This window comes from Pan troglodytes, chromosome 16 (genome assembly GCF_028858775.2).
Source record: "Pan troglodytes isolate AG18354 chromosome 16, NHGRI_mPanTro3-v2.0_pri, whole genome shotgun sequence".
NCBI lineage: Eukaryota > Metazoa > Chordata > Mammalia > Primates > Hominidae > Pan > Pan troglodytes.
In genome coordinates, this window is record NC_072414.2 from 24,522,952 (window position 1) to 24,550,106 (window position 27,155).

Genomic DNA, 27,155 nt, shown 5'->3' on the forward strand with positions numbered 1-27,155 from the left:
GCAAAGAAACAGGAAATGCTGCTGGTGTGAATACAAAACTGCACAACCCCTATGAAGGGGAATTTGGCAGTATTAAACAAAATAATATGTTCTTTTACCCTTTGACCTAAAATCTCATTTATAGAAATGTATGCTAAAGACCCACTGGCAAAAGCATATTATATATGCACAAGGAAACTTTTGTATAGCAAAAGACTGGGAATAGTCCACACATCCACTATTAAGGGCCTGGCTAAATAAACTACACTACATCCATATATAACCAAAAATAATAATTATGCCCAGTTCATTTAAAACACAGTATCTTGATTGTACATCCCTAGTTGGATACAATTTTAGAAAAAAGGAAGTACATGCAAAGTTAAACTTCATTTATCTGTTAGCAATATCTCTATTGTTATTCTGTTTTTATTCTTTATCCTGTTATTGCTATTGTTGTGTTTATATACCTGTGAATATAGGTAGATGAAGCAAATAACCATTATGTTACTATTAATATTTATTAATAGTAACATTAATAATAATTAAGGCAATGAAAAGAACCAATATTTTCATTGCCTCCTTGTGTGTAGGAAAAAAGAACCAATATTTTCATCTTAAGAGAAAGGAAGGGCCGGATGTGGTGGCTCACACCTGTAATCCCAGCACTTTGGGAGGCCGAGGCGGGTGGATCACGAGGTCAGGAGTTCAGGACCAGCCTGGCCAAAATGGTGAAACACCGTCTCTACTAAACATACAAAAATTAGCCGGGCCTGCTGGCAGACGCCTGTAATCCCAGCTGCTTGGGAGGCTGAGGCAGAGAATTGCTTGAACGTGGGAGGTGGAATTTGCAGTGAGCCGAAATTGTGCAACTGCACTCCAGCCTGGGCGACAGAGCGAGACTCCGTCACACACACACACACAAAAAAAAAAAAAAAAAAAGAGAAAGGAGACGAAAAACAAGAAGAGCTCAGCTTTAAAAAAGGATTACGACGTAGAAAAAGACACAACACTGAAGATTGTCATGGGTCTTTAAGAAAAGGAAATTTGAGACGGCTAAAACGCAGAACAGTGTGGAGTTTGGGGAAGAGATGTGGCTAAAGACAGCGTAAGCAATTTTTTAAAGTTATGTCTGAAGCAAGAGGAAAAGACAAGGAATAGGTTCAGTTTCATCTCTGATACACCGTTTCTTGTTAAAATTGATGTTTTTTTTCTGCAGGCATTTACTTCCTGAATGATGGCCCCACTCAGCCATCCACCTATACTTTCTACAAAGTCAATTTATACTGATCCTTCAGATCAGTTAATCACTGGTACGTTTCCCCTTCCCGGTCAAGGATCTTTTATTATACGCTATCATAGAATCATATTCCTTTCCTTAGCGCACTTCTCTCAACTGATAAGTGCCGCCATTAATGTACTTACTTGATAAATATATGCCTGCCTTTCCTCTTCCAGGGCCGAAACTGTGCCTGGTTTTGCTCATCATTCTACAGTATATAGCACGAGTTCAATAAACAGTTGTTAAAGCAACATATTTAACTTACATTTTGTTCCCATCTCTTCACTCAGAGACTTTTCTTTGGATTGGGAAGGGTAAAATATCCGAAGATTTGAACTCCAAAAGAAACAAAATGATTCTATGCAAACGTTTCCTACTTAAAACTCATTCATTGGGCAAATATTCACTTAGTCCCTGGCACTATTTGGTAATAGGAATACAGGAGTGCATATGGCAGATAAAGTTCCGTTGCTGCCCTTACCAAGTTTCGTGGGGGTGAGATGTGGTGTTGGTAAATGCATACTATTTTGTCTGTATTTAAATCGAGTCCAAATCTCTCGCTCTACAGCCCGCCTTGGGATGTTTCTTATATCCCAAGAAACAGAGAATATTTTGATGGGATCGCTGATGTTTCAGACTGCAAAAGCAGCTCAGGGCGTTTGCAGTCGTGCAAGTCAACAAGATAACCGTCTGGACCGGAAGCTGGGCTCCTCCCGGTCTCCTAACTCCAAATCCAACACCAAGCTTCTGCAGCTGCCACCTCCCGTAGACTTCGCATTTCTTCCGCACTCTCCTCTCACGACGGGTCTTCTTTGTTGTACTTAATTTCCTACGCAATAAGATTTCAGCATCACCATCAGTCCCGCAAAGACTAATTCCCACAGAGCCGAAGTTCCCACCAAGGGCCGAGGGTTAAGGTTACTAAAATCAGCGTTTCTGAATCCTGTCTCAAGTTGTCTCATCTGGGCTTCCGTAGAACGGTTTCTTCGTAAGAGGACCTTCAGCGACCGCCGAGCTCGGAAAAGAACGGGAATAAGTTGTCTTTTACATTTCCTCAAATACTGTGAATGGTCTGAGGCGCAGGTCAGGTGTATTTAAAAACCTTTAAACAGTATTCCCCCGCCCCAAAAACTGGCCTTGAAGGAACAAGTGAAACTCATCCTGCTTTTCATGTTTGCTGGGTTTGCCCGTTACACCCCTTCGCCCGCACCTACCTAGACAGGCAGCTCTCGGCCACCCTCCGGGGTCCTGATTTTGAAAAGAGAAGTGGACCAATCAGATGTGGAGCGCTGTTTGGCGCTGCCATTTGAGCCTGGGCTGAAACTGCGGGTGTGACCCCCCGTGGTGGCTCCGGGTGTCTGCGGAGGAGCTAGGGGCGGAAGCATGAGGCTAACGGCTTGGCTTCAGTGAACGCACCGGGATGTGCAGGCCGGGAGGTAGAGGCAGGCTGATGGGGGAGGGAACGAGCAGCCTGTGAGACGGGGTGACGGCGGCGACCAGCCCGGGCGGGCACCGGGACTGGAAGAGTTGCCTGAGCAGCCGGCTGGTCCGGCGGCCAGGCTAGGGCGGGGGCGAGCGCCCAGTTGAGCCTGCTGGGGCTGGAGGAGCGAGAAGGGTTCTCTTCACATTTCAGAGCGAACCAGACGGGGACAGTAAGGTTTGGAGGAAGGGGGATCGTTGGAAGTAGCAGGAAGTGGAGAGAATCTGGCAATAGGCGAGAAACCGAAAGAATCAGAAAGAAGTCTATGTGAGTAGCTGAAAGAATTGGGTGACCAGAAAGAAGGTCGGTGTAAGTGAAAGAAGAGTGAGGTGTGGCTGGATCAAAGGGCTAAGAGAAGCGGGTCTGTGTAAGTGGATGTGAGTGAGGATCAAGGAAAAGCCGTGGAAGTCGCCGGGGGTCGGGGCCGCAGAAGTGCCAGACGGGGCCGGAAAGCAGCCGAGCGGAGTTCAAATTTGAGAGCGTTTGGAAATTGGAAGACTTGGTGGCGAACGAGGGTCAGGACCTGCATCCTGCCTCAGAGAGTTATCGACGTATCCGGAATGTGGGATCAGAGGCTGGTGAGGTTGGCCCTGTTGCAGCATCTGCGGGCCTTCTATGGTATTAAGGTGAAGGGTGTCCGTGGGCAGTGCGATCACAGGAGACATGAAACAGCAGCCACGGAAATAGGGGTAAGTTCTGTGAAAAGGAATTTAGGTTTAAAAGAAAGGGCACACCCTTTATCATCACTTATTACCAGATCGTGCTAAAATGTTCACTCTGTGTATCAAAAAGAATGGTTAGATGTGTAATTCAGTTCAGATGGTCGATTGCTGATATTTAAAAAGTGACATTCTTGTTTTTTTTTTCCCCAAGGATTTTTGATCATTGAGAGAAAGTTGCAGGATTTTCCAACTTCAGCACTATTGACATTTTGGATTAGATAATTTTTGTTAGGGGAAGACGAAATGCTGTTCTGTGAATTGTGGGATGTTTAGCGGGATGTCTGTCTTTTACCCACTAGATACTGGTAGCATCTCTCAGTTGTGACAATTAAAAATGTCTCCGGATATTGCCAGCTTACTGTATTTGGAACAGGTAGTACGTTGGGAGGGACAAAAACTCTACCCCTCCACCCTTGTTTTAGAGTAAGGTTGTAGAGGGACAAGGGAGACCAGTGCATTTTCTACATGAATCTGTAGATGAAGAAGTATGACAGAACATTAGAAATAGGCTTCAAATGATGACTGCATATTCACTAATTTGGGAAACAGATTTGCTGCTTGGCCATGTCATACTTTTGGGACAGCAATTTTTTTTTTGTATGAGTAAATTGAGAAGCCAGAGTGGAAAAATTGAGAAGTTATTGATGTTTTGGTGGTTGAAATAAAGGGATTTTGAACGAGATTTTAATAGCTCTGCCACATAATCAGGAATTCCATTGTGAAAAATAAGCTGAATGTAAAGCATTTTATTTTAAATTTATGTGCCTAATTTATTTGGTACTTCCTAGTACTTGGAGACAAGCTAATAAAATTAATATACGTTGCTTTTAATAGTTTATGGTTTCTAAAAAAAAGTGCTTGGAGAAGAAAACCACTAACAAAAGTAATATGTGTGCCTCTTAATCGCTGATAAACTTTGGAGAAGTTATTTTTGTTGGTAGCAAATTAATGGCAATACATGTACTTACATTTAAAAAGCTACAGTGATTTTTTTCTGATTGTAAAACTGGCTTTCCAAGATCTCAAATGTAGCTGATTTTGTAAGTATATGGAAGAGTTTGTATATGGACTTTTTTTCACCCCTTTTCTTTTCTTTTCCTTTTTTTTTTTTTTTTTTTGAGATGGAGTCTCCCTCTGTCGCCCAGGCTGGAGTGCAGTGGCGCGATCTTGGCTCACTGCAAGCTCCGCCTCCCGGGTTCACGCCATTCTCCTGCCTCAGCTTCCCGAGTAGCTGGGACTACAGGCGCCCGCCACCAAACCTGGCTAATTTTTTGTATTTTTTAGTAGAGACGGGGTTTCACCGTGTTAGCCAGGATGGTCTCGATCTCCTGCCCTCGTGATCCGCCCGCCTCGGCCTCCCAAAGTGGTGGGATTGCAGGCGTGAGCCACTGCACCCGGCCTTTTCACCCCTTAACAAGAACAACTGTTGCCTGTTTTCAGAGTCAGATAGACCTGAGTTTGAGTGCTGTTCCACCCCTACTACATCTGTAAACTTGGGCTGCTTGTTTGATTTCCCTAAGCTTCAGTTTTATATCTATAAAGTGGGAACATATTTCTCCTTGGATTATTTAGGGATTTTTTAAAAGTGAAGCTCTTTATGTAGGCCTAGCACAGTGCGTGTCACATGCCACTTCTTCATCTAATGATAGTTGTCATCATTGGTCTGCCTCCTAATTGGTAATCATGCCATATAAATTCAGCTAGAAACACTTATAAGAATATTCTAATGAAGAAATATAGAAGATCATCGTGTTATGAGATCTAATGGGATAGTTTGTTTGAAAACAATTTCTTTAGCCGACTGGTGTTTGTTAGCTAACTGTAGTTTTAAGTTTTAAAAACATTTTATGAGATTAAATTATAGTGGTTACTTGTGAAGCCAGTTATTCTAAACAATAAGACTTAAGGAAAAAAACACACTGAATTCTAGTTATATATAACAGAAGTAGACTTACCAGCTTAAGTATCTGGTTTATTTTTACATTTGGTTTGGCTGCACAGTATCAAGAAAATTCTGATTTACCCAATAAAGGGGTTGCCCATACTAACATTTTTTTGAATAGTTCAGCTTAAAATGATGATCATAATATTAACAAATATTTTTTGAATGCTTACTGTGTGTCAGACACTGATACAAGTGTTTTGTATGTTTTAATTTATTTAATTCTTCCTACACCTCTATGACTTAGGATCTGTGTGAGGATACCGAGGAACAGAATGTTAATTTGATCCAGGTCACTCAGCTGTTAAGTACAAGAGTTAAGATGTAAAACCTGGCATTTTTGTGGGTGCGATGGCTCACGCCTGTAATCCCAGCATTTTGGGAGGCCGAGGCGGGTGGATCACGAGGTCAGGAGATCGAGACCATCCTAGCTAACACGGTGAAACCCCCCCGCCCCACGTCTCTACTAAAAATACAAAAAAATTAGCTGGGCGTGATGGCGGGCGCCTGTAGTCCCAGCTACTCGGGAAGCTGAGGCAGGAGAATGGGTGAACCCGGGAGGCGGAGCTTGCAGTGAGCCGAGATTGCGCCATTGCACTCCAGCCTGGGCCACAAAGTGAGACTCCGTCTCAAAAAAAATACACCTGTCATTTTTGCCTTCAGGAGCCTACTCTCTTAAGCACTTACTATACTATACTGTCTTTTCAGCTTACAATATTTGTAAATTAATTGGAGCCAGGTGCTTGAAAGGGAATTAGTAAAATTTTGTTACTGTGTTGCGTCATTGACAATGCTGAGTGATTTTTATTGTAAATATAAAGTTAAATATAATGCTCATAAAACATAAATACTTCTTGGTTGATAACTTGTGACATCAAAAAAAGTACTTCAGCATTCACAGAGCAGATGCATGTAAACTAAATTAACATGTGAGATTATGCATACCCACTTAAGTTTGAATAACCAGACATTTACAGGCTTGAATTTACCTTTCAGTGCTGTGGAAAGCGACACATTTTTAAGAGGTTCGAATGCATGCACAAAGATAGTGGCAGATTCTTTATTCTTCAGTGTGCAAAAACATTCAAGTTAACCAACACACAGCTTTACTCTTGGGATCTTCAGTGTATTAAAATTTGAATGTGAGGTTTTAAAAATGGGTTTCCAGCTAGTTAAATGAAGTTTGACTTAAATATTTGCACACTCCTGCCTTGCTTACCGCAGGGCATGGTTTGAAAAGCACTCTTCTATAGAAGGTGGAAAATGTATTAGGTATAAAAATAACCTCTTCTGATGTAATTTTAGGAAGACTCAATGAATGACAGGAATTAGTGTTTTGCTTTTCAATTGACTTAGTCTTTTGTGTAAGTATTTATAAGGTGACCAAAAGAAAGTATCTAGTAAGTATTTATAAGGTCATTAAAGCAACCTATAGTATTTTGGGGTAAATGTTAGTGTTTTGGACCAAATTCTGTTTTAAGAATTTACTGACTAACCACTAACCAAATTGACTTTATGATCAGATTGGAAACTTGAGTTTACTAGATTATTTGAGGGGAATGACATTATCTTGGCCATCTTTGTACTCCCAGCACTCAGCATACCGTCTAATATAGTAATTATTTGTTATCAAATGCACTTGAAATGATTATTTTTGTCTTGATTGATAGTTTATCATGTATTTCTGATTTTTTAAAATTTCCTGAGTTCTTTAATTTGCCTAAAGTTTAAGAAAACATATTATGCCTAATATTTGTGTTAGAGTAACTGAATTTGTCATTTTAGGGTAAAATATTTGGAGTACCTTTTAATGCACTGCCCCATTCTGCTGTACCAGAATATGGACACATTCCAAGGTAAGCAGAGTTTGAAATGAAGAAGGCCGGGTGCAGTGGCAATATGCCTGTAACCCCAGCATTTTGAGAGGCCGAGGTGGGCAGATCACTTGAGTCCAGGAGCTTAAGACCAGCCTGGGCAACATGGTGAGACCTTGTCGCAAAAGATAGAAAAATTAGCTTGGCGGAGCACACTTGTAGTCCCAGCTACTCAGGGGGCTGGGGTGGGAGGATTGCTTGAGCCCAGGAGGTGGAGGCTGCAGTGAGCCTTCTAGCCAGGGAAATGAAGAAGAAGAGAGTAAGCATTTCAAACTGGTTTTAGAGAGTTTAAAAGAAATAGTTGATTAAAACATAATTGTTTTAAACCAGCAAATGATTTAATCTCTCATAATGTTAAAAATATTTTTTTAACTTTTACATATTTTAAATTTATAATTTGTACTCATTCCCAGGATTGAATTTTAAAGTCCAGTAATGAGTAAATGTTAGAAATCACAAAAAATTTTTGTTCTGTTAAGTCGGTTTTCAGTTCTATGTGAATTCTTTTGCCACAACTCAGATTAAGTAATATACTGAATTACCAATTCAGTAATAATTTTGACTTTTTTTTGTTTGTTAAAAAAATATTGGCCAGGCACAGTAGCTCATGCCTATAATCCCAGCATTTTGAGGGCCGAGGCAGGAGGATCACTTGAGCCCAGGATTTTGAGACCAGTCTGGGCAACAAAGCAAGACTCCATGTATAAAAAAAATTTTAAAGAAAAATCAGCTGGGCAAGGTGGTGTGCACCTGTAGTCCCAGCTACTTCTGAAGCTGAGGCAGAGGATTGTTTGACCCTAGGAGTTTGAGGCTGCAGTGAGCTATGCTCATTGCCACTGCACTCCAGCATTGGCAACAGAGTGAGACCCTGTCTCTTGAAAACAAATATTGGATAAAAGAATATTTAAGCTAAGATATTAGAGTGTTTGTGAAAATGTATTATGTATCACTTAGCTTTTCTATGCCACTTACTATTTATAAATAACCTTTTATTCTTTTTTTTTTTTTTTTTTTTGAGACAGAGTTTCACTCTTGTCACCCAGGCTGGAGTGCAATGGCGTGAGCTCGGCTCACCGCAACCTTTACCTCCTGGGTTCAAGTGATTCTCCTGCCTCAGCCTCCCGAGTAGCTGGGATTACAGGTGTCCACCACCACACTTAGCTAATTTTTGTATTTTAGTAGAGATGGGGTTTCACCATGTTGGCCAGGCTGGTCTCAAACTCCTGACCTCAGGTGATCTACCTGCTTCAGCCTCCCAAAGTGCTAGGATTACAGGCGTGAGCCACTGTGCTGGCCTATTCTAACTGCATCAGAAATTACTAGGAAAGTTTATGTTTTAAGAATATAATTTAGCCGGGCGCGGGGGCTCACGCCTGTAATCCCAGCACTTTGGGAGGCCGAGGCGGACAGATTACGAGGTCAGGAGATCCAGACCATCCTGGCTAACGCGGTGAAACCCCGTCTCTACTAAAAATACAAAACATTAGCTGAGCGTGGTAGCACGCACCTGTAGTTCCAGCTACTCAGGAGGCTGAGGCAGGGGAATGGCATGAACCCAGGAGGCGGAGCTTGCAGTGAGCCAAAATTGTACCACTTCACTCCAGCCTGGGCGACAGAGTGAGACTCCGTCTCAAAAAAAGAAAAAAAAAAGAATGTAATCTAAAAATGCATATGATGAAACTTATCCTTAATTCATTTCCCCTCCATCTAAAGTAGGGTTCATTTGGGCTACTATAGACCAATAATCTAGGTTTTAATTGACATGTCATCCAAAAGCAATTATCGAACACCTGGTTGCCTTAGGACAGTTTCCCCCCATTCATCCTATAGGTGTAGATTCACTGTCTTCTTAGGTAACCGCTTAACCATTTTGGTCTTTAAATGACCTATGAAAGGCTTGATTTTCTTATAATGAACACCTATAATGATTTTCAACAGGCCGGGCACAGGAGCTCATGCCTGTTATCCCAGCACTTAGGGAGGCCCAGGTGGTGGATTGCTTGAGCCCAGGAGTTCAAGACAAGCCTGGGCAACATGGTGAAACCTTGTCTCTACAAAAAATAGAAAAATTAGCTGGGCGTAGTGATGTGTGCCTATAGTCCCAGCTAGTCGGGAGGCTGAGGTGGGAGGATCACTTGCGCCCAGGAGGCAAAGGTTGCAGTGAGCAGTGATCGCACCACTCCAGCCTGGGTGACAGAGCGAGACCGTGTCTCAAAATAAAAACTAAAAGAAAAAAAAAAAAGCAGATTATCGGCGTCTGGAATTGCAAAGTCATATTCCCAGGAATCATGACTAAATCTTCATTGTAATTTCATGACCTACTTTTTATTTAATTAAAAAGACGGTTTTGTCAGTTACCTTCTGTAAATAAGGCTGACATTCAGCCACTGTGCACCAATACAGCTGTATCAATTGTTGGTAGCCGATATTCTAATTTGTGGGTCCCAGCTGTTCAATATCTAGGTATCTAAAGCCAACATTGAGATTTATCTGAACATTGTTCAAAATGAAGAAATTGAGCACATTCCCCTTAATATGAAAAGGCTTGTAAGGACTGGGATATATCCTACTTTTCTGAGGGATAATGTTGGGGTGAGGAAAAAAAAACCTCGCCCTGTTTTTGGGTGATGTAGGAGATGAGAAAACCACCCATGAAGAGATAGTAGATAAAAGAAGGTGGCCTTGGACGGAGCCCTGGGTTGTTCCAGCATGTAGAGGTTTCACATAAGAGGAGTGAGAAAAGGAATTTGAGAAGGAGCAGGCAGGGAGATAGCAGGAAAACTAAAAGGGTAGTGAAAAAGTATTTTTGAGATGAACAGGGAAGGGATCAGGTGTGTCAAATGGTGATAGATCGAGCAATACGAGGACAACACACTGACCATGGATTTGGCAAGGCAGAGGCTGTTAGTGAGCTTGAAGAAAGCTATTTCTTTGGAGTAATGAGGTATGAGAATGATTGGATAGGGGTGAGTAGAGACTGAGATATGAAGAAGTAGAGGCAGAAAAAAAAGACAAGTCTTACGCTCTGAAGGGAAGCAGAAATGAAGTAGGATTGAGAAAGATAAAATTTAGTGTGCACATTGGAGTTGTTATAAGTAAAAAGATGGGCCTTGGAGAAGAATTTGGGAAGCAAGTAGACAACTAAAAGTAACATTTCATCTCAAAGACTACAGAGATTTGTGGCTTTAGAGCCTCTGAAAGGTATGTAGTGCTTGGCCTGCTCATGTATGTTAGCAGAGGAATAGGATGTGATATGTATGTCTAGCCACCTGAAAAAATATCTCTTTCAGCTTTCTTGTCGATGCTTGCACATCTTTAGAAGAACATATTCATACTGAAGGGCTTTTTCGGAAATCAGGATCTGTGATTCGCCTAAAAGCACTAAAGGTGAGCATATTGTTGAACTATAATTTTTCATTTGAGCCATTTTCTGATTTGGTTTTTAAAACTGAAATATTTAGAACTATTAATATGAATAGTTGACAGAAATTGAATTTGCATTTTTTCATGGCAGAAGATTTTTTTTTTCCAAAAGAAATGGTATATTATTTCTATCGTGCTTTAAAAATTTAATAGGGTACTTTTAAATTCATGGTCCTTATTTCTATCAAGTATTATGTAAAATGAAAAAATTTGTTAAGTTATATTGTTAGCCTTCTAGAAGGAGTGATATAGCTGAGTGTGGTGGCACATGCTTGTAGTCCCAGCTACTTGGGAGGCTAAGGCAGGAAGATTGCTTGAGCCTGGGAGTTTGAAGCCAGCCCAGGCCACATAGTCTGTACCACATTTCTATAAAAATAAAAATAAATTTAAAAATCATTAAAAATAAAGTAGTGACATATATTAAAATAAGAGTTAAGAGAAATTTATTAAAGAAAAGTCTAATTAGAGTATAACAAAAGCTACTTTATTTGCAATAAACTCTTAAGTTGCCAAAATACTCAAGATTATTATATTTATTTCAGAATAAAGTGGATCATGGTGAAGGTTGCCTATCTTCTGCACCTCCTTGTGATATTGCGGGACTTCTTAAGCAGTTTTTTAGGGAACTGCCAGAGCCCATTCTCCCAGCTGATTTGCATGAAGCACTTTTGAAAGCTCAACAGTTAGGCACTGAGGAAAAGAATAAAGCTACACTGTTGCTCTCCTGTCTTCTGGCTGACCACACAGTTCATGTATTAAGATACTTCTTTAACTTTCTCAGGAATGTTTCTCTTAGGTAAGTGGTAAATAAAACTCTTGGCAAATAATAGTTGAATTTTTCAACTAACGTTTTATGCTTGTAGATATGTACAATTTCATTTGGAATGGAAATTTTTCTTTAAAAATTACATATTTCATTACTATGAGGAGTATACTTTAATTTAAGAAACAGCATACCAAGTGATTTAATATTTCCTTATCTTAAAGTCATCATCATGAATGCCTTAATGGTTCATTGGTGTTTATAAGATTCATTGTCCACTGAAAGCCTTTGTTTACTGGGTTTTTAAAATATTTCTGTTTTGCTTTTCAAAATTTCCCTCTCCCTGCTGTCAGTGAGCCTGCTTATTCTAGACATACTTGCTGCCTTCTGATACTTCCAACTTTTTATGTGTAGGTCTGAAAATCAGATAAAGATGTTCAATTTGTGTGGAAAAGCAAAGTATGAACTCTAAGATTAGCATGGTTTTTAGAATACATATTTAAATATAGAGAGGCTATATATTTCTGGTTCTTTCTTGTGTTCAAGCCAATCATGTAGATGAAGGGTAACTATTTTGACTTGTGTATGACTGATAATAAGGTCTTCAAAATGTACTACATACGTTATTTTAACTCTTCTGTATTTTCACGTTTGGCTCCATCTAATAAAGCGTTTATTCACTTAAGATCCAGTGAGAATAAGATGGATAGCAGCAATCTTGCAGTAATATTTGCACCGAATCTTCTTCAGACAAGTGAAGGACATGAAAAGATGTCTTCTAACACAGAAAAGAAGCTACGATTACAGGCTGCAGTAGTGCAGACTCTTATCGATTATGCATCAGATATTGGTAAGATGTAGTTGCATTATTAACAGAATTTGTTTAAATGAGGAAAATCTCTGTTTCTTTCAAAGGAACTATGAAGGCAACTGTTAGAAAGTTGGTATATTACTGACCTCACCCCCACCCTACAGTACCGGCCCCTCCTGCAAAGAAAAAAAGAAAAGAAATTGGTATATTAGTATCTAAACATTTTTGGGGAAGAGTGGAGGAAGGATAATAATTGTCTTACTTGTGAACTTTTTCATTTAGGGCGTGTACCAGATTTTATCGTGGAAAAGATACCAGCCATGTTGGGTATTGATGGTCTCTGTGCTACTCCATCACTGGAAGGCTTTGAAGAAGGTGAATATGAAACTCCTGGTGAATATAAGAGAAAGAGAAGACAAAGTGTAGGAGGTAAGTGGCGGTCCCATTTTATGGAGGTACAGTGATTTGCTTTAATCGAAAGTACATTTCACATAAAGAAGCATGAACTGTGGTATGTGCCTTTTTGATGCTTAAAGCACAGCTGGAAAGATAGGATGTATGCGTGTAAAAAGTTAAAGCGATAGTACAATCTAATGTTAAGTGCTACATCTTTAGCACAAACATAAAATGTGTTAAAAGGAGAAAAGTTCCCTGGATTGTAATTATCAGGGACTTGTCAAAGAGGAGCCAAACTGAACCTTCTTGAATAATGGATAGAATTTAGTGGGATTGGGTGGAGGATCAGAATACTTGTATCCTAGTCTAGATGAGAAGGATGCTATGAAGAAAGGTTTGTGTAGGGAAGAAGTAACCTATGTCTAATGTAGATAGCGCAGTATGACTTGAGTGAAGTGTTCAGCATAAGGATAAAGGATGGTATTATGGTAAACTTAATGCCAGGCTAAAGAATTAGAATATTAACCTGGGTGTTGGTGAATCATTGAAGATTTATGATGTGAGGCATGATATGATTTAAAAATTTTAGAAAATTACCTGATTTGAAGAATTGAGACTTGGAAGTAGGGAGAATGGTCAGCAATGTGTGTCAGTAGTCTAGGCATGAGATTATTGTTTGAACTTGTTAGTGACATGGATTAGTTAGTTAGGAGTACGAACTAAATAATGAAGGAAATATTATCAAGGAAGAATCAGAAAGACCAAAAGACCATCATAAGATGGTAGAGTTGGTAATAAAACTTGCAATCTCCTTGACCAAGAAGTCAGAGGCCATTATTCTTCCAATTACTTTAGGAAATTTATTATCTTTTGAATATCAGAACCAAATGTTACTAACTATCCCAATCCCTTTTTCATCTTTTGGTTTATTTGTTATTGCATACTTGTGTTTCTTCTTTACCTCCTTTGTAGATAGGATAATACTGATGACTTATGTATGATTTTCCTAGGGCTACTGTAGCAAAGTACTACAAACTAGGTGGCTTAAACCAACAGAAATTTGTCTCACCGTTCTGGAGGCTAGAAGTCTGAAATCAAGGTGTTGGCAGAATGCCTGAAACCTGCAGGGGAGAATCCTTTCTTGCCTCTTCCTGGCTCCTGGTAGTGGCTGTCAGTCCTTAGCATTCCTTGGCTTGCAGCCGCGTCACTCCAATCCCTGCCTATTTCATCCCATGGTGTTGCTCTGTGTCAGAACTTCCCTCTTACAGGGCACATTGGATTAGGGCCCACCCAAATGACCTCATTTTAACTCGAGTACATCTGTAAAGACACGAATTCCAAGTATGGTCACCTTCATAGGAACTGGGGGTTAGGACTTAAACATAGGTTTTTTGGAGAACACAATGCAACCCATAAAACTTCCTATCCCAAATGGAGATATTTCTCAGATGCAGATCATCTTTATTGCCCTCTTTCCCAGTCCTGTAGTTTCATCAGTTATCACCAGTCCTGTAGTTTCAGTTATCACATCTAAATAGATAACCACCACATCTGTACCACCGTTATCTTGAAAATGTCAGTTCCACTTTACTAATGGCTTGCTAGGGAGACCTCATCACATCTGCTTTTCATTGGTGCTTTAAGCTTAACGTTTTGAAATGACCATCTTTATCCTCTTTATCCTGGTTCTGTGTGAATTCCATTTTCTTCTAACAGCACCACTATTCCCTAGATAACTCAGGCTTTAACCATGGGTTCTACCTCTTCCTCTACCATCTATAATCAGACAGTTTTCATGTCATATAAGATTCTATCTCCGTAGTGTTTATTGCATTGTTACTGTAAGAATCTTCTTGGCCGGGCGCGATGGCTTACGCCTGTAATTCCAGCACTTTGGGAGGCCAAGGTGGGCGGATCATGAGGTCAGGAGATCGAGACCATCCTGGCTAACACAGTGAAACCCCGTCTCTACTAAGAATATAAAAAATTAGCTGGGCGTGGTGGCGGGCGCCTGTAGTCCCAGCTACTTGGGAGGCTGAGGCAGGAGAATGGTGTGAACCTGGGAGGTGGAGGTTGTAGTTGGCTGAGATCGGGCCACTGCACTCTAGCCTGGGCAACATAGCGAGACTCCGTCTCAAAAATAAAAATTAAAAAAAGAATCTTCTTGGTTTTTATGCCTCCTCCTTGAATCTACCCTACATATTGCTATTAAGGCTCTCTTTTTTTTTTTTTTTTTTTTGAAACGGAGTCTGTCTTTGTCACCCAGGCTGGGGTGCAGTGATGCTATCTTGGTTCACTGCAGTCTCCACCTCCTGGGTTCAAGCGATTCTCTTGCCTCAGTCTCCCAAGTAGCTGGGATTACAGGTGCACACTACCACGCCTGGCTAATTTTTGTATATTTAGTAGAAAGGGGGTTTCACTGTGTTGGCCAGGCTGGTCTCTAACTCCTGACATCAAGTAATCTGCTTGCCTTGGCCTCCCAAAATGCTAGGATTACAGGTGTGAGCCACTGCACCTGGCCAAGGCTTACATTTTAAATGTATAACTCTGCTCAAGTATCTCACACACATACCCTTCAGAAATTTTAATTGGTAATAGGGATATTTATAGCTTGGCATTAAAGGTCTTTCATAGGATTGCTCTAGCATACCTGTCTACTATTTCCTGTCTTTGAGCAACTTTAGTCAAACTATGTTATTTATTTTCCAGACACTTTTATTCATTTACTTACATTATTTATTGATATAATGTTTTTACTTCCATCTCTACTGATCTTTTAAATACTTTTATTCGTGCCTCCATTTCCATGGTTCTTGCCTCAGTTCAGACCTTCATCTTTTGCCTTAACATGTAATGATTTCTTTTTCCCTACCCTTACTGTACATTATATGTATTTGTATTACATTTCTTTCTGTATTGTGTCTTTTTTATTTTAGGGATATGGAAGTATAAGTGGGGAATGGAATAAAAATATATCCTTTAGTATTTTTCCTATTTTGAAATAATTCCTCTTAAATAACTTAAAATTTATAAGCCGATGTAAAGTTACATGTTGAAAGAAGACCGCAAATATTAATATGAATTATTGGTGAAAGACAAGTAAATGTGAAGTTGTAATTGCTTATGCCTTGCATTTCAGATTTTGTTAGTGGAGCACTAAATAAATTTAAACCTAACAGAACACCTTCTATTACACCTCAACAAGAAAGAATTGGTAGGTATTTATTATATGCATTTATTTAAATTAAAATTTGTATAGTATTCTATAAAATACAATTACAATAATAATTACCTAACTTAGTAATCAAATTTAGTTTAATCAAGTCAAATATTATTTTTAACAGTCATACTGTACTATATACACTATGTTGTGACATTGCTAATTACATAGGCTATAATGAACCCAAAATTGTAGGCAAAAATTTTTTTAGTCTCCTATGTCTTTAATCTTCTTAATCATGCTTTTCTGTTTGTAATTTAGATGCTATTGAGCGTGTGAAAATAGTTCAACCTCATTTTTATCTTAGGACTAGAAGTTCATTATTGTATATTTCAATTTTTTATCCTAATTTGCTTGTGGCTGAAATTATTCAGCCAGTAAGAGTCAACATGATCTTCTGTTTTCTAGAGTGAAGAAATGAACTGGTTAATACTCACTTATGATGAAAAGCAAAAATAATATTTAGATTAGTTTTTGTTTCAACTCCTTGATTGTAATTTCTTCCTTACATTAATATTCTTTAATGTATATCATATGCATCTTTTAGTCTGTTAGATTTAAGTAACTGCTGTCTCTTAAGAGTCTTGCCTCTGCGACTTCCTTATTTTCATTTAAGTAATTGCAGAGTGTTTTAGTTAAACAACATCTACTTAACTGATGATGTAAATATATTCTCATTTTTTGTTTAGCTCTAAGTAATAGCTTTATAAGAAGAAATTATGTAAAGCTTTTATATGTTGTCAACTCTGCAGTAGAAACAAGTTGGTTTTGTTTTGATATTTTTTCAGCCCAGCTATCTGAATCACCAGTGATTCTTACACCAAATGCTAAGCGTAAATTGCCAGTAGATTCTTCTCATGGTTTCTCAAGTAAGAAAAGGAAGTCCATCAAGCACAATTTTAACTTTGAGCTGTTGCCAAGTAATCTCTTCAATAGCAGTTCTACACCGGTATCAGGTAGCAAATAGAATTTATATAAATGGATTGTAAAGATTAAAATGAGTGCCTATTCTGGGCACAGTGCAATTTCATATTAATAATACCACCCTTAGGAACTAGAACTTTATTCTGTTTTATCCAACCGATGAATTTTTATAAAACCCCCTGCCTTTTAAAATAGACACTGTTTCAATATAGCGTGTGTGTGTGTGTGTGTGTGTGTGTTTTATGACAACATCTATTGAAAGTTGTGATAACCCAGAGTAGTAGTTTGGGCTTCTGGTGATAGCATTGATGCTTAGGTTTTATGTGATTAGACATCCTGAATCCTGCTATAGTTACATCTGGGTCTATAGCTGTGGCTTTATTGCTGTCATTTGTTGAATTGAGGTTGCCAGATGTTTGATCATGTCTGATTCCCAAGTGAGAGTGTTACTATTGCAGGTTATGGTTTGAAAATGAGGGTATTTTTAAAGTTTTAGACTCAAGTACCTTTTGTAAAAGCTTTAGAACTTTGTTGACGCTGTTCCTTGTGCCATGGCTTCCAGATCCCTTACCAGCCCAGCCATTTTCTTCCATATTAACTACAAGTTCTAATGTGGCCAACCAGAGCCTTCAGAGAATAATAGAGTATGATCATGCTAATCCGGAGATTAGTCTGGGTCTTAGATTCAATTGGCTCTTTTAGCATATACAGAATTCAAGTTGGCTCATATTAACCTTACGATCAACCAAAAATGAAATGAAACTCTAAGCCCAGGGTCCTCCATCTCATTTATCTTACATTTAGTCAAAATGTGAGTGATCTCTGATTATTTTAGATTTTTATTTTGTTGGTTTCAGACAATGTTGTTTCATTTTTGATTCATTATCTGAGTTATATGAGTTCCTTCCCAAAGCCTGTCTCTTTTTTCTGTTGTCCAAAAGGGTTCTTATTTGTTTTATTGAGAAGTTGAACAGAATAGCAACTTGAGGTTTTCCAGAAAAAAACACTTCTTCACAGGTTCTCTAGGGCTCATTGAAATGTGATGATAGTAACTCTGAAGCTTATGTCTGTAGCTTTTGCAGTGTTCACAGGTTGGAGACTTAAACTTTTTTAAGTAACATAGTTCAGTTTTTTTTTTTTTTTTGAATATTTAAAAGCCTTTGCAGTTTGGAGGACTTTTTCCAAATGGCAAATGGGAGTTGTAGTTTTACCTGCCTTTGCTTATTAGCATTACATTTTCCCCAAGGAATGAACATACTGATTCCTTCTTCTCCTCCTCCAAGCTCCCAAAACAGAGGTTAAACAGTCTTATGCTATTTTTAGTTTGAGCTTGCCTAATCAATGAATTTTTTTATAAAAAAATTTAAAAGTTCAACAATAGTAATCGTATTATTTTTACACCACTTTTCTTTGACCCTACTTTCTCAGCCACAATTCAACAAATTCCATTTGCAAAATTGAAAATAGATTGATTTCTAAGTTTAGATTATAACAAATATGATGCTTTTAAAAATATATAAAGGCAACATTAGTCTGTAGTCCATAGAGTATCTATTCATAATTGTCTCTTTTTTTTTTTTGAGACAGAGTTTTGCTCTTGTTGCCCAGGCTAGAGTGCAATGGCACAATCTCGGCTCACTGCAGCCACCACCTCTCAGGTTCAAGCGATTTTCCTGCCTCAGCCTCCCAAGTAGCTGGGATTATAGGTGGCCAGCACCACACCTGGCTAATTTTCTTTTGCATTTTTAGTAGAGACGGGGTTTCACCACGTTGGCCAGGCTGGTCTTGAACTCCCGACATCAGCTGATCAACCTCCCTTGGTCTTCCAAAGTGCTGGGATTACAGGTGTGAGCCACCATGCCTGGCCATTTCTTACAGATGTGATAAATTTGCATTGTTCCATATATTCTGACTGTGCCTCCTGCGACCATTGACGCATTTTTTATTTTTATTTTTTGAGACGGAGTCTCGCTCTGTCTCCCAGGCTGGAGTACAGTGGCATGATCTTGGCTCACTACAACATCCACCTCCGATGTTCAAGCGATTCTTGTGCCTCAGCCTCCTGAGTAGTTGGGATTACAGGCGTGCACCACCACACCCAGCTAATTTTTGTATTTTTAGTAGAGATGGGATTTCACCATGTTGGCCAGGCTGGTTTGAACTCCTGGCCTCAAGCAATCCACCCACCTCAGCCTCCCAAAATACTGGGATTACAGACGTGAGTCACGGTGCCTGGCCGGACACATTTTTAAAGTGACTAGACTGCAGCCCTAGAATAAAGCTACTTATGTCACTTTAGATGTATAATATTGGCTTCCAAAATTTTCTTTAGCTAAATGCACCCAAAAGTTTCTAAGGTGGTTGTATTTTTTCCGTTTTCATAATTGAAAAAATGTGAATGTCTCTGGGAAACTTTGTGAATTCTTTATTAATAACTCAGATGAATTGAGAGGGTTCATGTTTGTTGAATGTGTCCTGGGTGTGATTCAAACATAAATGTATATGGAGTCTTTGTTCATAACTATTTTACTTCTTTCATAATTGTTTACTATAGTTGATTTCATAATATAAATGGTGTTAAATAATTGAGCTTCTGTTGTACCAGTAATTATTTGCATGGAACACAGCAGCAGCCAAGGGATTAGGAATGTGTTATAGAATAATTAGTTTTTGTTTACTTGCCAAAAATATTGAACAAATTACATTCTGGAGTCAGGTGGGTAGCAGTTGGCCAGCAGGTACATCTCAAATACTCAGATTCCAACTTGTTTGCCAATAGCTTATTTTTTATAATACCATTAATTAGTATTATGTACTAGATACTGACTAAATATTTTATATAGATAACAGTAATATTCATCACAGAAGTCCGTTTTCAGAGCCTAAAGCCATTTAGTAAGTGATGGAGCAAACTCAAGCCTGTCTCCAAATCTTGTTCTTTTTCCAGTCTGCAATGGTGCCTATCCCTGCCTTGTATTATTAAAAGAGTTTAAAGAAAAGCTCTAATATAAAAGTAATGTTTAAGCTGACCTTTAATTGGCAAGTCAAAAGTAAGAAATGAATGCTTTTTCTTAGCTGAGTTGGGTTATTTGACACTTGAAGTTTCTAACCAGAAATTAAGTGATTTCGGTTGTTGCTTGGGATAGAAATTAAGGCTTTGAATCTAATTGCTGCTATTACTATTTTATACTTTAAAAGGAAAATAGATATGCGTGGTATATTACATGTGGTTATTTTTGTAGTTCACATCGATACAAGCTCAGAAGGGTCATCTCAGAGTTCACTCTCTCCTGTACTCATTGGTGGAAACCATTTGATCACTGCAGGTGTGCCAAGGCGAAGTAAAAGAATTGCAGGCAAAAAAGTTTGCAGGTACTTTATCCAGGACATTTTGTTTTCATCAGATAAATATTTGGTGTACACATAATTAATAAAATGTTTTGTCTTTCTGTCAAGCATCATATTTGAGTCATAATTTTTTAAAATCCCTTCTGCCTTTATAGTCTTATTAATCAATTGCCTTTTCAATACCCACCAGAGAAAAATTACTAATTTGAGTCCACTTTGCTTGCTTAAAATCCTATTTTATGTTGATGGTGTAATTTTAAAATTTCCTGTTAGAGGCTGGGCACGGTGGCTTATGCCTGTAATCCTAGCACTTAGGGAGGCTGAGGTGGGTGGATCACTTGAGCTCAGGAGTTCAAGACCAGCCTGGGCAACATGGCAAAACCTCATCTCTACTAAAAAGTACAAAAATTAGCCAGGCATGGTGCCACACGCCTGTAGTCCCAGCTACCTGGGAGGCTGAGGTGAGAGGATCATCTGAGCCCAGGGATGTCAAGGCTACAGTGAGCTGTGATTATGCCATTATACTCCAGCCTGGGCTGCAGAGTGAGAACCTGTCTCAAAAAATAAAAAACAAAGAAAAAAATTCCTGTTAGGTTAAAAAGCTAGCCTATTCTAACAATTCTGATTTATAACTGACTAAATAACTTTTAAGATTAGCAGATCATTTTTTATGCAAATGCAGTGTGTTCATGTATGGTATCTTAAAGTTGAACTGTTTTTAAAGAATTATTAATCCATCCAATTATTATCAATATGATTTGCTGTGGACTTTATTTCAAATTTCGTATTTCAAGTATTTCTCTGGTGTTTATACTATAAACTGACATTTTTAATTCCACTTCTTCTAGAGTGGAATCAGGAAAAGCAGGCTGCTTTTCTCCTAAAATCAGCCGTAAAGAAAAGGTTCGAAGATCTCTGCGTTTGAAATTCAATCTAGGGAAAAATGGCAGAGATGTAGTAAGTTTCTTACCATTTTATTGATCTTTATATTAGCATACCGCTATAAACTTGATACTAAAAAACACTCATAGCCCTACCTTCCTTCCAGTGACTGTCTCATTCTGTTCTTTTTATCCAAAACTCTTATACTTGAGTTGATATCAAATTTCCTTGCATTGGAGTACCCAAAGCTTAATCCTTGGACTTCTCTTTTTTCTCTCCACTCACTCAAGGTGATCATCAGTTTTAAACATTATATACAGGTTGAGTAGCACTTATCCAGAATGCTTGAGACCAGAAGTATTTCAGATTCCCCATTTTTTGGGGGGATTTTGGAATATTTACATTATTTTTACTAGTTCAGCATCCCTAATCTGAAAGTCTGGAATGCTCCAGTGAGCATTTTCTTTGAGCATCATGTCAAATACTTAAAAGCTTTGGATTTTTGGAGCATCCAGAATTTTGGCTTTTCAGATTTGGAATGCCCAACCTGTATTTACTTAAAACTTCCAAGTTTATGTTCTCTAGTCCCAAATGCTCTTCTGAATGACTCCGCTGTCTCTTAACATCTGCTTTTTTGACTCTCCTACTTGGATATCTAATCCAATAGGCATTTCAAATGTAACCTGTCCCAAGCAGATGCATTTCTTTGCTGCTGCTATGCCCTGCACCAAACAACACTTTTACCTGTGGTTTTCCCTATCTCAGTTATGGCAAATCGTTCTTCCAGTCACTTAAGCCAAAAACCATGGTCAAATCCTTGATTCCTCACTTTCTCTGAGACACCATGTCTAATCCATTAGGGAATCTTGTCTAACTTCTGCTTTTAGAGTATCTCCAAACTGACCAGTTCTCACTATTACTACTTTTCCCACTTTCTCTAAGTTCTGTCATCTCACGGCTGGATTACTCTAGTAAACTCCTGTTAATAGTTCTTCCTTCTCCTACCCTTGCTGCAGTTCTGTAGTTGAAATTTATCTTTTAAAATCTGTTAGGTTATGTAGTTTTCTGCTCAGAACTCTCCAGTGACTCCTCATTTCACTCTGAATAAAAGCCAGAGTTCTCATGTTGACCTGCAAAGGCCTCACGTGATCTGTTCTCAGGCTGCATTTCTGAGCTCTCCTCCAGTCCCCGTTGCTCACTCTGCTCCAGTCTCAGAGACTGCACTGGCATTCTGCTCTTTCTGTAGTGTTCTTCCCCCTTAAATCTTCATGGCTCTCACCTTTGTTTTGTTTTACTCACAAATTATCTTCTCATCACCCTATTTTAAACTAAACCTCCATTCTTCACCACTCCATATCCTTTTTACTCTGTTTTACTTTTCTCCGTAGCACTTTTCACCTTGTATATTGTATTTATGCAATATAATTTACTGTTTATCTTAAGTCTAAATTTCCCCATCTAAATAGAATGTAAATTACATAAGGATAAGATTTTGGTCTAGGTACCCCACTGCCCCAACTATTTGTGAACAGGCCCTAGCACAGAGTCAGAACACACACAGAAGTTATTTTAATTAATATGTGAGACTGTTTTAAAAATAGATCATAAAATATCAACTAATAGCAAAATCAAATGATTACAGTTTTCATTAGCAGGCAAGAATATTTGTCATTGTTAAGAATTGTTTCTCAATTATATATCCCTTTTTAAATCAGCTAAAGATTTTGATAACTACAGAAAATTATTCTGTCTTTATATTTTGAATTAACTAGGCTTATTTCTTAACTAAAACTTTTTTTTTCTGTACAGAATGGATGTTCTGGTGTCAATAGATATGAAAGTGTTGGTTGGCGACTTGCAAATCAACAAAGTTTAAAAAATCGAATTGAATCTGTAAAAACAGGTTTGCTTTTTAGCCCAGATGTTGATGAAAAGTTACCAAAGAAAGGTACATTTACATACTACTGTTAGAGTTTTACCTAAAAATCCTGCTTTAGTTGCTTTTTTAATGGCAAAACATATTAATTAATTTACTGTTCTAGAGATTAAAAGTTCATGTTTGAATAGTGAAAATATTAGAATTGGCAATGTATTTTTCTATCAACAATTGGGAAATGCTTATACATGTAAATATGAAAATGTTTGACATTCTTATGTTAAAAATTATTTCTTGTAACACAAATACTTTATTAGAATTAAATGCTTAGTGACTTATTTGCCATGTGCTTGGGTATTATTTCAAAACAAGGTTAAATACAAAGGATTAAGCACTGAACTGCTTTATTTTAGGTTCAGAAAAGATCAGTAAGTCTGAGGAAACCTTACTAACTCCAGAGCGACTAGTTGGAACAAATTACCGGATGTCTTGGACAGGACCTAATAATTCAAGTTTTCAAGAAGTAGATGCAAATGAAGCTTCTTCAATGGTGGAAAATCTTGAGGTAGAAAACTCTTTGGAGCCTGATATTATGGTAGAAAAGTCACCTGCTACTTCATGTGAACTCACCCCTTCCAATTTAAACAATAAGCATAATAGCAACATAACAAGTAGCCCTCTTAGCGGGGATGAAAATAACGTGACCAAAGAGACTTTGGTGAAAGTTCAAAAAGCGTTTTCTGAATCTGGAAGTAATCTTCACGCATTGATGAATCAGAGGCAGTCATCAGTAACTAATGTGGGGAAAGTAAAATTAACTGAACCATCTTATTTAGAAGATAGCCCAGAGGAAAATCTATTTGAAACTAATGATTTGACTATAGTAGAATCAAAGGAGAAATATGAACACCACACTGGTAAAGGTGAAAAATGTTTTTCAGAGAGGGACTTTTCACCCCTTCAAACTCAAACATTTAATAGAGAAACAACTATAAAATGTTATTCAACTCAGATGAAGATGGAACATGAAAAAGACATTCATTCAAATATGCCAAAAGATTATTTAAGCAAGCAAGAATTCTCCAGTGATGAAGAAATAAAGAAACAGCAGTCCCCAAAGGATAAACTAAATAATAAATTAAAAGAGAATGAGAATATGATGGAAGGTAACTTACCGAAGTGTGCAGCACATAGCAAGGACGAGGCTAGATCCTCTTTCTCACAGCAGAGTACATGTGTTGTAACAAACTTGTCAAAACCTAGGCCTATGAGAATTGCTAAACAGCAGTCATTGGAAACATGTGAGAAAACAGTTTCTGAAAGTTCACAAATGACAGAACATAGAAAGGTTTCTGATCACATACAGTGGTTTAACAAGCTTTCTTTAAATGAACCAAATAGAATAAAAGTCAAGTCACCTCTTAAGTTTCAGCGTACTCCTGTTCGTCAGTCCGTCAGAAGAATTAATTCTTTGTTGGAGTATAGCAGACAACCTACAGGGCATAAGTTGGTGAGTCTTGGTGATACAGCTTCTCCTCTGGTCAAATCAGTGAGCTGTGACGGTGCTCTTTCCTCTTGTATAGAAAGTGCATCAAAAGATTCCTCTGTTTCATGTATCAAATCAGGTCCTAAAGAACAGAAGTCCATGTCATGTGAAGAGTCAAATATTGGTGCAATTTCAAAGTCAAGCATGGAGTTACCCTCGAAATCTTTCTTAAAGATGAGGAAGCACCCAGATTCAGTGAATGCTTCTCTTAGGTCTACTACAGTTTATAAACAGAAGATATTATCTGATGGCCAAGTTAAGGTTCCCTTGGATGATCTGACTAATCATGATATAGTAAAACCAGTTGTAAATAACAATATGGGCATTTCTTCTGGGATAAATAACAGGGTCCTTAGGAGACCATCAGAAAGAGTAAGGGCCTGGTACAAAGGTTCTCCAAAACATCCTATCGGAAAAACTCAATTACTACCAACAAGTAAACCTGTAGATTTGTAATTGGTAAATGTTATACTTGTCATTAATGTAAATAAAGTGAGCAATTGGTATGACTTGCAGGATGATCTACATGTTAGTTTGTAGCTCAGGATGATTGTTAAGCAATAGATTTGCTCTATTGAAAATGTTTCATTTTTTTCACTGTACAAGCAACTTAGATTTTTATTTGTACAAATTACTTCTTTGTTTTTCTTAATGATGGCAATTTTTAAACTTTAATTTTATTGTGATCTCTTAAAGCAGAGGTTAGACTTTACCTTTCTGACTCTGTCGTCCAGGCTGGAGTGCAGTGGCGCAATCTCACTGCAAGCTCCACTTCCTGGGTTCATGCCATTTTCCTGCCTCAGCCTCCCGAGTAGCTGGGACTACAGGTGCCCGCCACCACGCCCAGCTAATTTTTTGTATTTTTAGTAGAGACGGTTTCACCGTGTTAGCCAGGATGGTCTCAATCTCCTGACCTTGTGATCCGCCCTCCTCAGCCTCCCAAAGTGCTGGGATTACAGGCATGAGCCACCACGCCCGGCTAGACTTTACCTTTCTAAAGAAATTGTTTATTGGATTTATAAGAAGTTAATTTTTGAAAATGACATGATATTTTTGTGTGATAGAAAGAATGGAGCAAGTTGTGCCTATTTCCTCCAAGTCAGATAAGGCTTCTAAAATAAATAAATTTCTAGCATATAAAGGGTAGAGATAAACTCTGCAAATCTTATGTCTGGAATTATATTAATGTTTATTGTCCTTACCAAAATTCCTAGAAATTAATTTCCTTCAATAACATCCTAAAACTCTATTTTTATTTGGGGCAGAGTAATTTCATTTATAGTGCCAGTAGGTGTACCATGTGTTCACTTGAACTAAGAACAATGGTTAAGGCGGAATAATGACTAAAATATGTTCGTATATTATGATGTGGAAATAATTGATAACTTTTAAGCTATACTATGTTTTTAAAGATAATTTGCACAAACACGTTTGTGTCTGTTCTGTCCAATATAGATTTGGCAATTATTTAAAGAGGGATAATCTTGAAAAAAATTAACCAAGGTGATTTCTTATATGTAGATGCTCGATTTTGGAATTTGAAATAGTAGATGCACCTCTTTACCTTTTTTACTTGGATAAAAACCTATGATGATTTTGTCCTGTGTGTAAATGTTATTTATTTAGCATAGACATTAAAGATAACTCTCTGGAAAATGACTTGACTAAGGCTCTCATGAAATTCAAAGTGCCATTTAGAACATGCACCAAATTGTCAAGTAAATCTGTCTAAATTTATATTTTAAATTATTACAAATTACACATCTTTGAGGAAAGAGTATTATGAACAATAGAACATATTCTCTAGGTTGTAGAGGAAGGGATAAGCAGACAGAATCAACCACCAAAGGTAGTTTTTCAGATTGGTTGTTAGAATGTCATGTTTAGATGTTGGAGCAGATTAGAGCAGCATTCATGCCACTCGGGGCAACCAGACTTACAGCATAAGTATGTACGAGGAATTTCAAATCATCAGATGTTTGCTTGGCTAGGTTCTACTTTGTTTATTTGATATCAAATAGGTTTGTAGATGTTTATGGCATTTCTAATTGTAAGTAGAGACAAAATATTCATATACTCAGATATATGTTGTCTGCTTTAAACAATTTTTAAATTTTAAAAATGCATTAACGTCTTTTTATATCCATCAAGGGAAGGATGAAATGTTGAATTTGAAGACTAATTCAGTAAGAAGTTCTAGGGGTTTAACTGTACATACTACCTGAACTGGCTTTTCTGAGAGATGAATCAATAATGAAACATGTCTGTTTTAAAAACTACCACATGTGACTCCTATTTTTGTTAGCTGAAAGCTGCAATACGGAGTATTACAGGAATGTGAAGGTGACTAGCTTGAAGGTACGGTAACTAGAGAGCCAGAGAAGTTTTGTTTTAAACTTGATTTAATGTGTTTTTATTTTTTCTTATACAAAATAGAGATAATGTTGCTAACTTCATGGGATATTTGAGGAAATGATATGAAAGTGTCTGGACATGTGCAGTAACCTCATGGGTTCTTCTCACTGTCTTATAAATGTAAATAAAGATCTAATATTAATTTGGTTATCTAATAACAACTTAATACATAGAACTTAGTAGACTGCACGGCCACATTCTATAATATGATCACTAAGAACTTAATGTAGGATTTTAATAGTCATGTTTTTCTTAATTGTGGCAGAATTTAA

General features: G+C 38.0%; 1 protein-coding gene across 4 annotated transcripts; it reads left to right on the plus strand.

The window, feature by feature from the left end:
* Nucleotides 1–27,025, plus strand: ARHGAP11A (Rho GTPase activating protein 11A). Of its 4 annotated transcripts, XM_063794658.1 has the most exons (13): nucleotides 1–3,430; nucleotides 7,191–7,261; nucleotides 10,570–10,666; nucleotides 11,245–11,498; nucleotides 12,152–12,315; nucleotides 12,559–12,705; nucleotides 15,812–15,886; nucleotides 16,681–16,848; nucleotides 20,059–20,188; nucleotides 21,013–21,121; nucleotides 22,856–22,994; nucleotides 23,336–24,432; nucleotides 26,620–27,025. In XM_063794658.1, exons 1-13 carry the CDS (start codon nucleotides 3,302–3,304, stop codon nucleotides 26,635–26,637), a joined length of 2,598 nt encoding a protein of 865 aa, XP_063650728.1. In that variant the 5' UTR covers nucleotides 1–3,301; the 3' UTR covers nucleotides 26,638–27,025. The 4 variants fall into 4 exon arrangements, with proteins under 4 accessions (XP_063650728.1, XP_510272.4, XP_016783355.2 ...); XM_510272.9 differs by lacking the exon at nucleotides 26,620–27,025 and having other exon boundaries at nucleotides 23,336–26,127; XM_016927866.4 differs by lacking the exon at nucleotides 26,620–27,025 and having other exon boundaries at nucleotides 20,143–20,188; nucleotides 23,336–26,127.
* Nucleotides 27,026–27,155: the final 130 nt, after the last annotated feature.